General features: G+C 57.2%; 1 protein-coding gene and 1 long non-coding RNA gene across 2 annotated transcripts in view; one reads left to right on the top strand and one right to left on the bottom strand.

Annotated features, from left to right (window-relative positions):
* CDH22 (cadherin 22) overlaps nt 1-13788 on the bottom strand; it is a 120735-nt gene that overhangs the window by 13679 nt on the left and 93268 nt on the right. The window contains exon 8 of the mRNA XM_053199878.1: nt 7782-7918. Within this exon, the coding sequence (XP_053055853.1) occupies nt 7782-7918 (137 nt within the window). The remainder of the gene's footprint in view (nt 1-7781; nt 7919-13788) is intronic.
* Nucleotides 8701-13324, top strand: LOC128311104 (uncharacterized). Its single transcript, XR_008289077.1, has 4 exons — nt 8701-9013; nt 11407-11585; nt 11894-11989; nt 13176-13324. It is a non-coding gene; the product is annotated as an uncharacterized LOC128311104 (long non-coding RNA).

The following is a 13788-nucleotide window of genomic DNA, read 5'->3' as shown; positions in this document are numbered from 1 at the left end:
TATCTGTGACCTCATTTGACCTCAAAACAACCTGTAAAAGAGGTCTGGCTAAACCCATTTTGTAGAGGAGAAAACTGAGGGCCAGGACTTTGCCCAGAGCCCCAGGCGAGTCAGTGCAGAGCTGGGTTGGGACCTGGGTCTCCTGCCTCTCAGGCCAGTGCTTGGTCTAGACACAAGGCAGGCAGACTCTCCTGCAGCCTGGATGTGTGGCCCTCCGGCGACAGCTACTGCTCGGACCCAGGCCCAAGCCGACCTTCCCCAACACCCAGCAGCAGGTGCCCTGGGTGCCCCATGGGCCTCAACCCCCCTCTTGGCATCTATGTTCAGCTGACTGACATGCAAATTAGTTTAATTATTTCTTCTTCTAAAATAAATTATATTTTGCAGTAGCTGCAATATGTTGTGTCAGGCAAAATTGCATTCAATATTTTTAAACTAATTGATGCAGCCTTGAGGAAGGCTGATTGACAGCCCGGAGCTGAGCAGGCCTGCAGCCTTAACAGATTCCTAAATGAAAATTAAACGTGCTTCGGCCTGGTGCTTCCTCCCCGAGCTAGCTCACTATGAATCCGAGAAGGTGGCAGGTGAAGCCCTGGGGGCCTGCGCGGCCGAGGAGGCTGGACAGTTCAGTGAGTGCCTCAGGAAGAGACTGGACTCGGGGCAGAACTGCTGTACCACGTGGGCAGGTCTCCTTCCTTCTCTGGGCCTCAGAGCCCCTGACGTATAATGGACAGGGGATTGGACTGAGCGGTTTGGAGCTGAGACTTCCGGGTTTTGCTGACACTTATGAATCGAGTGCCTCCTTTGCGCCAAGGACTTAACGGTGAACGAGACCAACGCGGTCTGTCAGTCTGGTGGCGGGGATAGACATCACTCCAGACTCTGATAAGAGCTAAGAGAGAAAGGTTCGGGAGCGGGGTGGGTGCAGGGACGTTTTCCCTGAAGTAAGTGACCTTTGGGCTGAGATCCAACGAGGAAGTAATCAGGTGAGGGGGATGGGAAGGAAAGGGAACGGCCTCTCCCCGAGGGGAAGGGCGGGCTGCAGATGAGGTCCTGGATCCCCTCCAAGGAAGACCCCAGCCCCTGGCAGGTACTTACCTGGTATCTGAACCAGACCGGGCTTGGAGGGCTGGGGGCCACTGGGAAGGGAAGAGGAGCTGGGAGCTGGCCTGGTAACTGTTAGGGGCACCCCTAGGAACGTGAGCCTGCCCGGAAAGACATCAGCAAACACCTACGGAGCATGCGCTGTGGGCCAGGGTCTGTGCTGCCCCATTTCATCGTGTCAACCGTTGTGGGAGGTAGAGACTAGTATTATTGGCGTTTTACTGATGAGGAACCCATTCAGAGAGGTCTCCTAGGGAACGACCGATCAATCTGGGATCGAACCTGGGTCTGGCTCCAAAGGGGGAGCCTCCAATCACCAGGCGGTACTGCCTTTCTTGCCGTCTTTAGCTGTCAGAGTCCTACTCGCCTCAAAGTCCTGAACGAATGTCTCTGCCTCCTCCTGGAAGCTCTCCCTGACTGCCTCAGTCCTGGGCCATCAGAATATACACCCAAGTCCTACATGCTCGCAGGCCGCACACAATCTTGCCGCTATCATCTCCCCGGCTTTGTCCCTCACCCACCCCTCTTTGGCTCTGCCCCAACTTCGATCCTTCAGTTCTTTGCCCAGATGCCTTTTCAGAGAGACCTCTCCTGATGACCATATTTAAATACGCCCCTTGCCACCCCACCAGACACTCCCTTCCCTGCTTTCTCTCCATAATGCTTACCCAACACCCCCTCTATTTTGCCTTACTTGAACTTGCTCATCACCGATCTCCCCCACCGGAAAGTAAGCAGAATTTCTGTTTTGTTTACCGTGATGTGCATGGCACATAGTAGGTGCTTAGTAAAGATTGTCGAAGGAATGGATTTCACTGTCTATGGCATCCCTGACTATGCTGGGATGCTGGGGAGGCCACAGGGAGAGACCAAGCCCTCTCCGGATGGACTGACCCTGTGGGAGCTGCACCCCCTCCAAGGTGTCTCCGTCTGAGAACCAGTCAGCCCGTGTGACCCTGTTCCTGCCTCTCTCTTTGGACTAAGGTTTTCTCATCAGTAAAACAAATAGGAGCTGCACCTGGAAGTTCTTGGCTGCCACAGAGAGAGTGAGAAGTCAGGGCGAGGAGGGAGGGACTGGCGGGGAGAGGGTGGGGGGAGGGGCAGGGGGAGGGGAGGGAGAGAGGTTGGGGGGCAGCTCAAAGGCACCTCCTTCCCACTCACTTGCGGTGGGGGGTGGGCAGCAGAGCCGGACCCTCTTCTCCAGTCCCCCCCCAGCCCCTCCCTCTCCCGAGAGAATTAAATTGCATCCAAACACCAGGCTCTGATTAGAGCTGGCCAGCTGGGCAGGAAGATTTATCATCCCAATTACCCGCTGGCCAAGACAAGCGTGCAGACCAGTGAGGGGGCTGGGTGAGCAAGTGGGGGCGCTCCAGGGGAGGGGAGTCAGGGCTGTCGAAAGCGGAGTCCTTACACCCCTGCCCTGTCCCAACTCCCCTGTAGTGGGACCACCAGGTTTAGGCACCCTTCCCCGTCTCTCTCGTCTCTCTCGGGCCTTTGAGATCTCTTTGGCTTCCTCCTCTGGAGGCTTTGACTTTGTTGGGGGGAGGGATGCGTAGTCCTTCAAAGGGTGAGGGGGGACTTCGGGGTGAAACAGGAACCGTGGAATGGGCTGGGTGGGAGAGAGTTTTCCTTCCTAGGGCTGAACTGGTCCTGGAGACTCCACGGACGTCACGAACCCTTTATTCCAGGCATCATCTGTTAGGTATTCAGATGGCACAGGAGTCTGGGAGGCACCCATGGCGCGAGGAACCCAGGCCTGGTTTACATACCTCTGGTGATGGGGAGTCCAGTGCCTTTCAAAGCAGCCCCTTCCATGCAGGGTCGTGCCAAGCCTCTTGCCCAGACTCTGCTCCCCTGGCGCCTCTTCCTGCCCGTCCTAGCCCTGCCCTCACACCCCCAGCTCGTGTCTAAGCCTGAGTCTTCACAACGGCCTCCCCTCTGTTTTCCTGCTCCGGGCCAGCCCCCTCCTGTTCAGCCATGAACCCAAGCGAACGTTGGGACCGCTCATCTGACCATATCAGTCTTCTGCTCAAAGACCTGCATTGGTTCCCCATTGTCTCCAGGAGATGTCTGGCTCCGCACAGGACATCCAAGGCCCTTCCTGTAGAGGACCAGTGAGTTTCTGCATGCTCGCCTCACCGGCCTGTGGCAGCCGGCCCCCAGCCCCGGCCCCTGGCCACGCTCCATCTCCCTGTTCTCAGAATGGCCAGTGGACTGCCCAGCTTCTAGGTCTTTCTGCCTGGAGCCTCCAAACCCTCTTTCCTCAGCCCTTTAGACCCAACTCAGATGTGCCCTCCTCTAGGAAAGGCTTTTTGCCTTCTTCCCCTCCGGGTGGGCAAGTCCCTTCGTGTTCCTCCTGAGTGCCCACTGTCCCCTTACTTCCACTTTGTGTTCTAGCTGACTGTTGGCGTGTCTAGCCCCTGCCCCACCCCCCTCCGTGAGCTCGGAAGGCAGTGGCCAAGCCTTGTTTACCACCAGGTCCCAGCACCCAGCCCAGGATGGGTGGTGGCCAGAGGCCCTCAGAAAACACTGGCCCAGGGTAGACGTGGGGGAGGGGCGTGTCCTTGTGGCACCTTCTCACTCCTCTGCAAGCACTCACCCCCATCCCTGCTCCTTCCTCCAGCCTCCTCAGATCCCCCTCTGTTGTCCTCCTAAGGAGCACTGGACTGGGAGTCATAAGGCCTTACTGGTGGACTTGAGTAAGTTGCTTCCCTTCCTTGGGTTCAGTCTCCCCAGCTATGAAGCGGGGGCGGGTGGCGACTGCAGTCCATCATCTCTGACATTCCTTCTGCCCTCCGATTCTTTCTCTGGCTATAAATAGCACGTACTGTGTGTTGGGAACCATGCTAGGCACTTTACATGCACAGACTAAAATGTACACGACATGAGATGCTTTATATAAAGCCTTCGACATGATGTCTGGCATACCGTTAAGCGTCAAATAAGTAGAAGCGGCTATTATCGTAAAGACATCGTAAAGTTATTATGTTTGCAGCCATCTAACAACAGTGCCACTTTACAGATGAGGAAACTAAGGCAATGAGCGGGGGGACTGACCTGTCCAAACTCACCCCGCAACTGGCACAGAGTTCTTGCCTGCCACGCCCCCTGCTTTCCTAACTGGGCGGGTCAGCCCATTCATCCGTCCATTTGGTAAATATTTACACACGCCTACTAAGTGCCAGCCCTGCATGAACAGGGCAGATGCAGATGAGACCCTGCCCTCATGGAGGGTACCGCTTCCTGGGGAAAAGAGATTAGCTACACACGTAAATGCATATGTAAATCATAACGCGAGCTCCGTGGTATGACGGAAAAACCAGGGTGCTGTAAGACGTACTCGGCCCGGGGTGACCCAGATGGGGAAGCTTCTTGCTAATCTGGTTAACTCTTTGCTGTTCCTGGCAGCTAGTGACCACCCCCTCCAGACCAGCGTAGGGCCAGACGATGCTGGGGGAGGGGGCCGGATGCAGCCCCTGGCACCCCCATCCCTGGCACTGGCTTTCCAAGTCCACACCCCCGTCTCTTTGAAGACTGTCCCTTTACAACTGCCCTTTCCACCGAAGGATTCAGACACAAATTGTACTTTAAATTCAATATTGGTCATTAATATTTCATGATTACAAAACGTTAAAGATAATGTCAGTGGAAGGAGCGTCTGCATGGGCAGAATGGATGACTCAGAAGTTCGGGGAGAGGGGAGCCGGCATACTAAGTGGCTCCGGAGTCTTTGAGGTAATCCAGTATGACAGTGGCAGTGGCTCCTGACCGAGTGCAACGTTCTCCAAAGGGGCTCACCAAGCTCCGCCACTGTGTATAAATATTTCCCCTCTGATTCTTGTCGCCTCGTGTTTGTTACGCCCGGAGCAAGTGGGGCCACTGTGACCCTGCCAGCATCCTCGGTTTCTGAGCAAGTCAAATGGATGCTTCCGCAGGGGGGCATGGGCGGGCAGACCCACTGGCATTGCACTTGGCTGGCTGCTGGGAGGCAGGAGGGCTGGGGTGGAGCCCTGGCGCCGCACGGATTTGCTCTGTGACCATGGTGCCATCGCTGTTCCTCCCTGAGCCTTTATTTCCTCATCTGTAAAGTGGGGATAATCATTCTGCCCCTGTCTCACACCCATGGTGAGAAGCTGGAGTGGGTGGGTTATTTGTGACACTCTCGGATGTGTGCCTGGCACCAGAGAAACGCGACTCGAGGGGCATCTCGGGGCGAGCCGGGCTTTGGGGTCAGACGGGCTGGGACTGGGAATGTGGACGAACGACTTCACCTTCCATCCACACGTTGGGGATAAGGGCAGAGCCGTTCAGGTGGGAACATTCAGCGAAGGCAACACTGTAAAATGCCTTGTGCCGGGTTGGTGCTTAAGTCAAGTGCACAGAGTCAGGATCAATACATACCACTAATTGAGCACTTATTAAGTACTAGGCTAAGTTCTTTCCATGCGCGATCCTACTGAATCTTCCCACCAGCTCTGTGAAGGGGGAGCCATTCATTTTCCCATTGATTAATACCTGGTGAAGGTTGGGCAGGGGTTGTTGATTGCAGCTCAGAGGGGGAGGATGTCTAGCCCAGTAATCAGTCTTCTCCCTTCCGAGCCTCATCTACCCCATGCTCAGCTGCTAGGGACGGGTGGGTGGGAGAGGGGTGGGGCTGGCTGCGGAGAGTACCAGGAAAAGGGAGCCCACGTGGCAATGGCGTAGAGGGAACCAGGCAGGCTTGCTGCACATCCTTGGGCCAGTTTCCTCTCTGGGCCTCCATCTTCCTATCGGTAAAACGGGTGCTGATAGGTTACGGATCCTGATTCAATTAAAGTCCCCCCTAGAAAGCATCTAGCCCAGAACGTGTATTAGGTTAACGTTGTAAAATGTTTGTGGGAAGGTCCCCTCCACATTCTCCTGTGCGATGGCAGCGTTACCGACTTTGTCTGCCACTCTAGCTGCTTTCTGAAAAGAGACCCACTGGCTTCACCCAAGAGTGGGGTATCAGGCAGTGTGACAGGCTAGCGGGGGACACGCGTTTGTGGGCAGGGAGAGGAGGCATCTCGGCCCAGCAGCCAGGCCCGTCCCCCCAGCTGCCCAGGGAGCAGGTTCAGGGAGGCAAGGGGGGGGGGGCTCTCCTCCCCCCTAGTCCAGCCGCCACTTCCTCTCCAGCCACCATTCTTATCTCCCTTTCATGCCGTGGAGGAGTGGATTCAAAGGCTCCGGAGCAGCAGGCACGGAGGTTTGAGCCAGCTTTGTATTTTCTTTTAAACTGAAGTTGAAAGAGACCAAGGGAACTTCAGCCAAGGGACTTCCTTGGCCCTCGGGCCAGTGGAGCCCGCAAAGTGGGAGGGGGCCAGCAGGCGGAGGAGGAGGAAGGCCGGCAGGGGGGCTCACACGGGCCCGGAGGGGCTTGGGGCTGAAGTGTGCAGAGGCAAGTCTGAATGTCGCCCACCCACCCGAGGTTCAGAGGCTCAGAGTCTCTCTGCTGTGTCAGGGCTGCTTCCAGACAGCTCTGCTGGCTCCTGTAGCCTGAGAGGTGATGGGGGGCGGGGAGGGGGGAGGCTTGGGGCTCGGGGACCAGGGCCCGGCAAGTGCACTCTCCCCTCTCCTGGGGCTCTGTCAACCCCTGCGCTCTTAGCTCCTCACTTCCATGGCCTTACTTATCTGGACCCCATGCATAGACACCCCCCCCCCCCGTTTCCCTCCCAGCCCACACTCCTCCCCGGTTGCCCACGCACACACGCCCTCTTCCAGAAACCCAGGCCAAGCACCTCAGAGTAGTCCTGGACCCCTCTCCATCTCTTACCTCCACGTCGGTCATTGTGTGGCACCATTTTCAGCCTGTCTCCCAAAGCTGATCACATCTCGCACCCTCCGTGGCTGATCGCCCTGGCTCAGGCCACTGTCACAGTTAACTTCCAGCTGAGCTCCTGCTTTCCCCCTCAGCCCCCAGTCTATTCTCGAGCAGCCACCAGACGTATCCCGTCAGGCAATGGCCCCTCCTTGGCTCAAATGGCGACACCATCCCGTGATTCCCACCTCATTTAGAGTCGAGTCCAAAGACCTTACAATGGCTGATCACTCTGCCCCTCACCAACCATGCTGGTTTCCTCGCTGCTCCTCCAACGTGCTGGGCAAACTACTACCTCAGGGCCTTTGCACTAGCTGTTCTCTGCCCTTAGAACACTCTTCCCTTAGACATGGGCCCGACTCCTTCACTTCAGTGAGGTCTCTGTTGAGATGTCTCCTTCTCAGGGAGGACTTCTTCTAAGAGCAACAACACCCTCTTCTTCCCAGTCCCTTTCCCTGGCCTTCCTTCCCGGTTTCTTACTAGCCCTTCACACATCTGACATATGTACACCCTTTCCATCAGTTTGCTGACAGTCTAGCCCTCCCCCACAAAGACAGGAGCTTTTCTGTCTTGTTCAGGGCTGTATCCCCAGCCTCTAAAACAGGGCTTCGTATGTAATGGGTGCTCAATAAATGCTCAAAGAAGGAAGCCAGCTTCAAGACCGGCTCTTCGCCTTTCAGCTTGGGATCCTTCCCAGGTCTTTGCTCCTGCCCATCAGCTTTTGCCTCCTGCAACTCAGCCATCAGCGCTGGGTTTCTTTCTCTTTGCCCCGCCCCAGACCCGCCCCTCACTCTGCCCTCGTCCCTCCCCCCCCCCACATCCGCCCCGGCCCCCGGCTCACCAGCCTCCATGGCCAGCACCGTGATGTTGTGCCAGCCCGCGGTCTCGCGGTCCAGCCCCTTGCCCGTCACGATGGCGCCCGTGTCCGCATCGATATCAAAGATCTGATCCAAATCCGAGTCACGGTCAATGGCGTACCTGAGGGAGGCAGGGAGGGGCTGATTGGAGGTGTCCTGGCATCAGGTGGAGCCCATGCCCATGTCCCCTCCAACCCACCCTAAAAGAGGGACCACCTGCCAGGGAGACCCCGGGAGCAGAGACACTCTTTCCAACAGAGGAGGGGTGGAAAGGGATCTGGGTTTGGATCTCTGCTGCACCGGTACCTGCTGTGTGACCGCGGGCACCCTCAACCTTTCTGAGCCTCAGTTTCCGCAGCTGGGTAATGGGGCTAATAATTTGCACCCCACAGCTGTGAGGGCTGGAAGCGGGCAAAGCCCCTGGCACAGCGCTAAAGCACCCACTGCACATTCTATCATCTTTCCATAAGAGGTGACCCTAGAATTGGGCTTGTCAAGGGGGCGGGGCAGGCAGTCCGGGCGGGGAGGGAACAGAGGTGCAAAGAATCCTTCCGAGAATGGCGGGCAGGGATTGTTCAGAGAATGGCAAACGGTGCCAAACGCGCAGAACGGGGAAGCAGGCAGAGCGTGGCCCCGGCCCCCCCCTCCGGGCGCAGAATTCAGGGCTTGGACGTGTCCGGGGGGGGGTGGGGGGGTGGGGAGGGGAATTCGGAGCAGGAAAGAGGGGGTCGGCGTGGAGGCCCCAGCCCAGGGACCCGGGCTGAGCGAGTGCGGTGGCGAGGGGTCTGGGCGGCGGTGGGGGTGGGAGTGGGGGTGTGGGGGTGGCCGGCGGCCCCTCCCCGCCTGCGCAGCACGCGCGAGCTAATCTGCGGCTTTTCAGTTGCCGCGTGAAAAAGCCCTTTGTTCCGCCTTCTTCCCGGGCCTTTGTGCGGCGGCTCCAGGCCTGAAAGGCCCGTGTCCAACACATGTCTCGGGCGGCGGCCCAGAGAGGCCCCGCCAGCTCCGGCCGCCGCTTCCCGGCGCTGATAACGCGGGCGGGGGGCGCCGCCGGGCTGCGCGGCCCACAAAGGCCTCGAATGCCAAGCAAGGGCGCATTGTGCGACGAGGACAAAGAAGCTCGGCAGGGCGGGGCTCAGCCTGAGCCGCCAGGCCCCTCCCACAGGGCGGAGAGGGGCCCTTTCCCCATCTCCGAGAAGGGAAACTGAGGCCCAGGAAGGTGAGGACACGAGAAACGCCCCCTGCTGGAGGCACAAAGTCCCGAGGTGGACCCTTCAGTGGGGCTTAGCTGCATTACCAAACTTTCAGGGGCCTCCGTTTCTTCATCTGTTAAATGGGAATGATGACACCCAGTGGAACTGACGGGTCTGAGACAGAGCTGGGTTTGAATCCTGGCCTACCTCCTCTACCGGTGTGACCTTGGACAAGTCACTGACCTCCTTGGCCTCTGTTTATCTGGAAAACGGGTGATTTATACTCACCTCACACCGGTGTGGGTTAGAGGAGCTAATTCATGGGACTGGGCATAGGTGACAGCCCTTATTCTTTGCATAGTTACTAGGATGGGGGCAAAGGCAGCGAAGGCAAACTGTGTGACCAACTATAAAAGGCTGTGCCTGTGGGGATAGTGGGCATTACAGCCAGGCTCCGCAGCCCCCACTAACTCTCCTTCCTGTCCCTCAGCTGCTAAACCCACCTCCTCCTTGCCCCTGACCAACCTGGGCCCTCCTGACCCGGGTGAAAGTGACCTAAGATGACACTTCCTTCCACTAGACAGCACTTAATAGTTTGTAGCCTGCTTTTCCTGCAGCCAGCTCTCTGTGCGTTCCTTTATGCCCAGACATTGAGTGCCTCCTCTGTGCTACGTCCCGGGGATAAAAGGGCAAAACGAGATAGATGAGGTGACCACCTAGCATCCTGTTATGCTGATGGGATCTCCCCCGTCTTACAGAGGAAGACACTGGGGCTCAGAGAGGAAACTTGCCAAGCTTAGGACTGCCACGTACGGTTGTGCAGGCTGTGTCCTGCACAAAGGTACCAGGCTGAAGGGGTGAAGCGGAGTGAAAGTCTAACCAGTCAGTGTTCAGCTTGCCAAGCCACGTGTCCTAGCTGAGGGAGTATCTTCTCAGAGAGGGATTTTTTTCCTTATTTATGCAAAGATGCCATGTGGGCTAGTGATGACCCTGCCTAAAATTGCACAGGGACTGTCACAGAATTGGAATTTGTACCCATACTGGGGACTCTATACCCAGAGTTCTTTTTAGCTCGCTGAACCATCCAAAACTGCGAAGCATGGCGCCTCAGGTCCCCTTTGCCCCCAGCCTGGCCCTGACAGATGTTTGGGTCCAGAGGAGGAAGAACCAACCTCTGAGTGTCAGCTCAGCTGGAAGGAACCTCCTCTTGGTTTTACCGGTGGGAGAACAGAGTCCAGGAGAAGGCCAAGGCCTGCACAGCCTGGGGCTCCTGATCACTGGGGGGAGCCGGGTGTGAGAGCTTGTGGAAGGATGCCTACCACCTTCTTGCTTCTCCCCTTCCTGCTCAGACCTCCCTCCTGTTGTCTCTCCTCCCAGCTTCTCTCTTTTGTTCCCTCCTGGAGGGGAAGGGGGCGGCTGGAATCTAAGTGGAGGCAGCTGTTCCCAAGGCCGTGGGGCGGGCTGCAGGGACCTGCCATTAACCAGCAAAAGACTTGGGGTTGCAAGTCAGCGTGGCTGGCTGAGCCCAGGTGGTTTTGTTCCAGCTCAAGAAGCCAGCCAGTGAGTGGGAGGGAGGGGTGGAGGGGCGCAGCAGGAGGCAGGGAGCACGACCTGGCAAACATGGGGGGGAGGCTTGTGGACCTCACGTGTAGGTGCATGAGTTGTGCGGCTGGTCTGTGTTGTGGGTGGAAACCGTGTGTGTGTGTGTGTGTGTGTGTGTGTGTGTGTGAGAAAGAGAGAGAGAGAGAGAGATACTGCTGTGCTGTTGGAAAAGCAAACGCTCGAGAGAGGCAGCCGCTTAGCCCTGGGTGTGGGTCCAAGTCTACGATGCCCCTGACAAGTCACTTCCATCTTTGAACCTTAATTTTGAGCAAAATGGAAATGATAATCCTACCTTGCAAGTTGCTGGGAGGATTAAATGCCTAGCTGGGGGATAAGGTGCCTAGCTGAGCTCTAGGAAAATTACTCCGTGAGAGGGAACTATTGTTATTCTAATTATTATTCAGAACCGTCTGGTAAGGGGTACGCAGGAGCCCCTCCCACCCAGAATGTGGTCCGTGTGCTCTGGGTTGGGGGGGGGGTTTGTGGGAGGCACCCTGTATGGACGGCCCAGAGTATTGCCAGCGGGCTGAGAAGGGCAGGAGGCAGCTGTGAGTCTGGAAGGTCCTGCTCCTGGTTCAGTCCGCCGGGGCCTGGAGGGCAGGAAGGGGAAGCAGCACAGGTGTGGGTGCAGAAGTGCAGCGAGAGAGTGTGGGTAGGTGTCAGCTAGTGTGCGTGCGCGTGCGGGTGCACGCACGTGCACGCGTGCAGGGGAGGCCCCGGGATGGAGGTCTGCAGTGCCCATCTGGTGCCCAGCGGCCTTCGTTTGAAATCTAGCTGTGTGGCCTTGGGTAAATCACTTAATCTCTCTGTTCTTCAGTTTCCTCCTCTTAAGAATGGAGATACTATCAAGACCTGCCTTACTGCGGACCCCGCGGCGGCGAGGGTTAGACAAGCGACTAGCAGCACAACACTCGCGAGAGCCACTGGGCACCTGCCGCGTGCCCGGTGAGTCAGCTCTGATGCTTTTTGCCAGGCCTGCGGGCGGGCTTTACACGCGTGAGCTCCTCAGATCTTCCCGGGTACTCTTATCACCCCCATGTCGCAGATGAGGAAACTGGGCTCTCAGAAGCCGGACGCCTTGCCCTGGGTCGAAAGGGCTGCATAGTGGCAGAGCCAGGTTCCCAGCCCACAGGGGTCCAGGGCCTCAGGTCTTAAGAACACTCCCCTCAGGGCCAACCGGGTACACCTGCGGGCACTCCCACACACTCTAACAGCCCCAAATGCCACTGTCGTCAAGGTTAAGGGTGGGAGGAGTGGGGAGGGTACTGCTTCCTGGCCCCGGTGTGCATGTGGTTTTTCTCCAGGTAACTATCTGCATAGACAGCGCACACAGGCGCGATAAACACGAAAGGCTCAGGCTCCCGCGTGTCTGGCCTGCCCAGCGCTCCCCTGTGGGCTCAGTAGGAGGCTGAATGACGGAGCCACTGGAGGGAGAATCTCTTCAGATGCAAAAGGGGCTCCCCCACCCGCCAGCAGGGAGTCCCCTCTGCCCCCTCCACCCTGTCTGTGACTCTTTCTCTCCTACCCGCCCACACCCTGCCCCCCTCCCCAGCCCCGGCTTAAGACACCCACTTAAAGCCCAAACATGATGCCTGGGAATTCGTATGTGGTTAGTACTGGCTGCGGAATGAAGGGTAGAAACGGGTGGCCAGGCCACGAAGAAAAATAGTAATGTCCATTTCCTGAGGACCTACTATGTGCCAAACAAGCCTCCCTCCAACCCTGGGAACGCCAAGCACAGAACCTAGTAGGACACAGGAGACATTTAATACCTTTTTTTTTTTTTTTTTTTTGAGTAAAAGAATGAGGCAGGTACTATCGTGATGCCCATTTTAGAGATGGGAAAACTGGGGCTCGCTGTAGGTCCAGCGATTTTCCCACGGCTCTATAACTGAGCTGGGATTCCGAACCAGGCCCTCTTGGATTCCAGAGCCTACGTACTTTCTGCCGCACCCCACTGTGGAGAGCTGGGAGGCAATGAGATATTTGCTCCCTCTGGTCCAGTGTGGGCTTGGCTGTTTTCAGTGTTCAAGGGAGACCCGCCGGGCTGTAGGGCTACGCTGGGCTGATCAAGGGCCTCTCTGCCCCTCAGAGATGAGCCCATCTGAGCACCGTCCTTCCTCCCTCCAAAGCTTCCAAGGCTTCCCATCGCCTAAGCACAGAGTCCTACTGCTTCGCCTGACGTCCAGGGTCCTTCCCAGCCTGTCCCAAGTGCCCCTCTGTCCTCATCGCCGCACACCCTGACACGAGCTCGTCCAGCTAATCATCCTGCGGCTGGACTTAACCTCCTGGCTCCGTGGCTCTGTTCCTGTCGCCCGGCGCTCACCGTCACCCCAACCTGGAGCGCCCTCTCCCTGGTCCAATCTCGCCTCTTCAGCCTCGCTCTGGGGCCTTCTGGGGAAGCCTGGGCTCACTCCCCTCCGTGGCGCGCACCGATTACTTGCCCTTCCGTGGAGTTCTGTACTCCCCCAGCCCCTGCCTCAGGCCAAGACCACTGGGACTTAGATCTGTCACTAGATGCCTTCACGTGGGGGCCTAGCCCTCCTGTCGGCCCGCATCTGATTCGCCTCTGTGCCTTCCGCACAGGGGAGGACACCTAACCACACAGAGAGTAAGAAGCAGGGGTGGACACGAACCGGAGGCTGGGCTCAAGAAGCTGACAATAATGGGTTAAACCATTCCTTCCTCTTTCAAGCGGCATGACACTGGGAGAGTCACTTCTCTCTGTGCTTCAGCTCCCTCTGTAAAACGAGTATGATTCCTCCTGAGGGGGAAATGCCACAATGCGAGGCACTGTCCACTCTTCCCAGTGCAGAACTCAGAAAGATATCACTCTGTGTATCTGCACCTCTGCATTCCCCAGGTGCCTAATGTGGTAGGCAAAATCTCCCAGGACACCACTTAATGTCTTCACCTCCAGGAACATACCAAGCCGCCCCTGCCTCAGGACCTTTGCACTCGCTGTTCCCTCCACCTGAACCTGACCGCTCTTCCTCACAGCTTCACAGGTCGGCCTCTCTCTTTATCTGATCTCAGCTCATCTGCCAACTCCTCAACTACTCATTCCATAGTAGCCCCTGCTGCCCCAACCCTCCTTATCCCATTACCCTGTTTACTCCCTTCATAGCTCTTCTCAGCAATTATTTCAAGACTGTCAACGAATGCTTCACTACTTGTAGACTGTGTCCCCACCCCGGGA

Source organism: Acinonyx jubatus, chromosome A3 (assembly GCF_027475565.1).
Source record: "Acinonyx jubatus isolate Ajub_Pintada_27869175 chromosome A3, VMU_Ajub_asm_v1.0, whole genome shotgun sequence".
Lineage (NCBI taxonomy): Eukaryota > Metazoa > Chordata > Mammalia > Carnivora > Felidae > Acinonyx > Acinonyx jubatus.
Note: the sequence above shows the minus strand (reverse complement) of the source record. Positions and strands in the feature narration are given on the sequence as shown.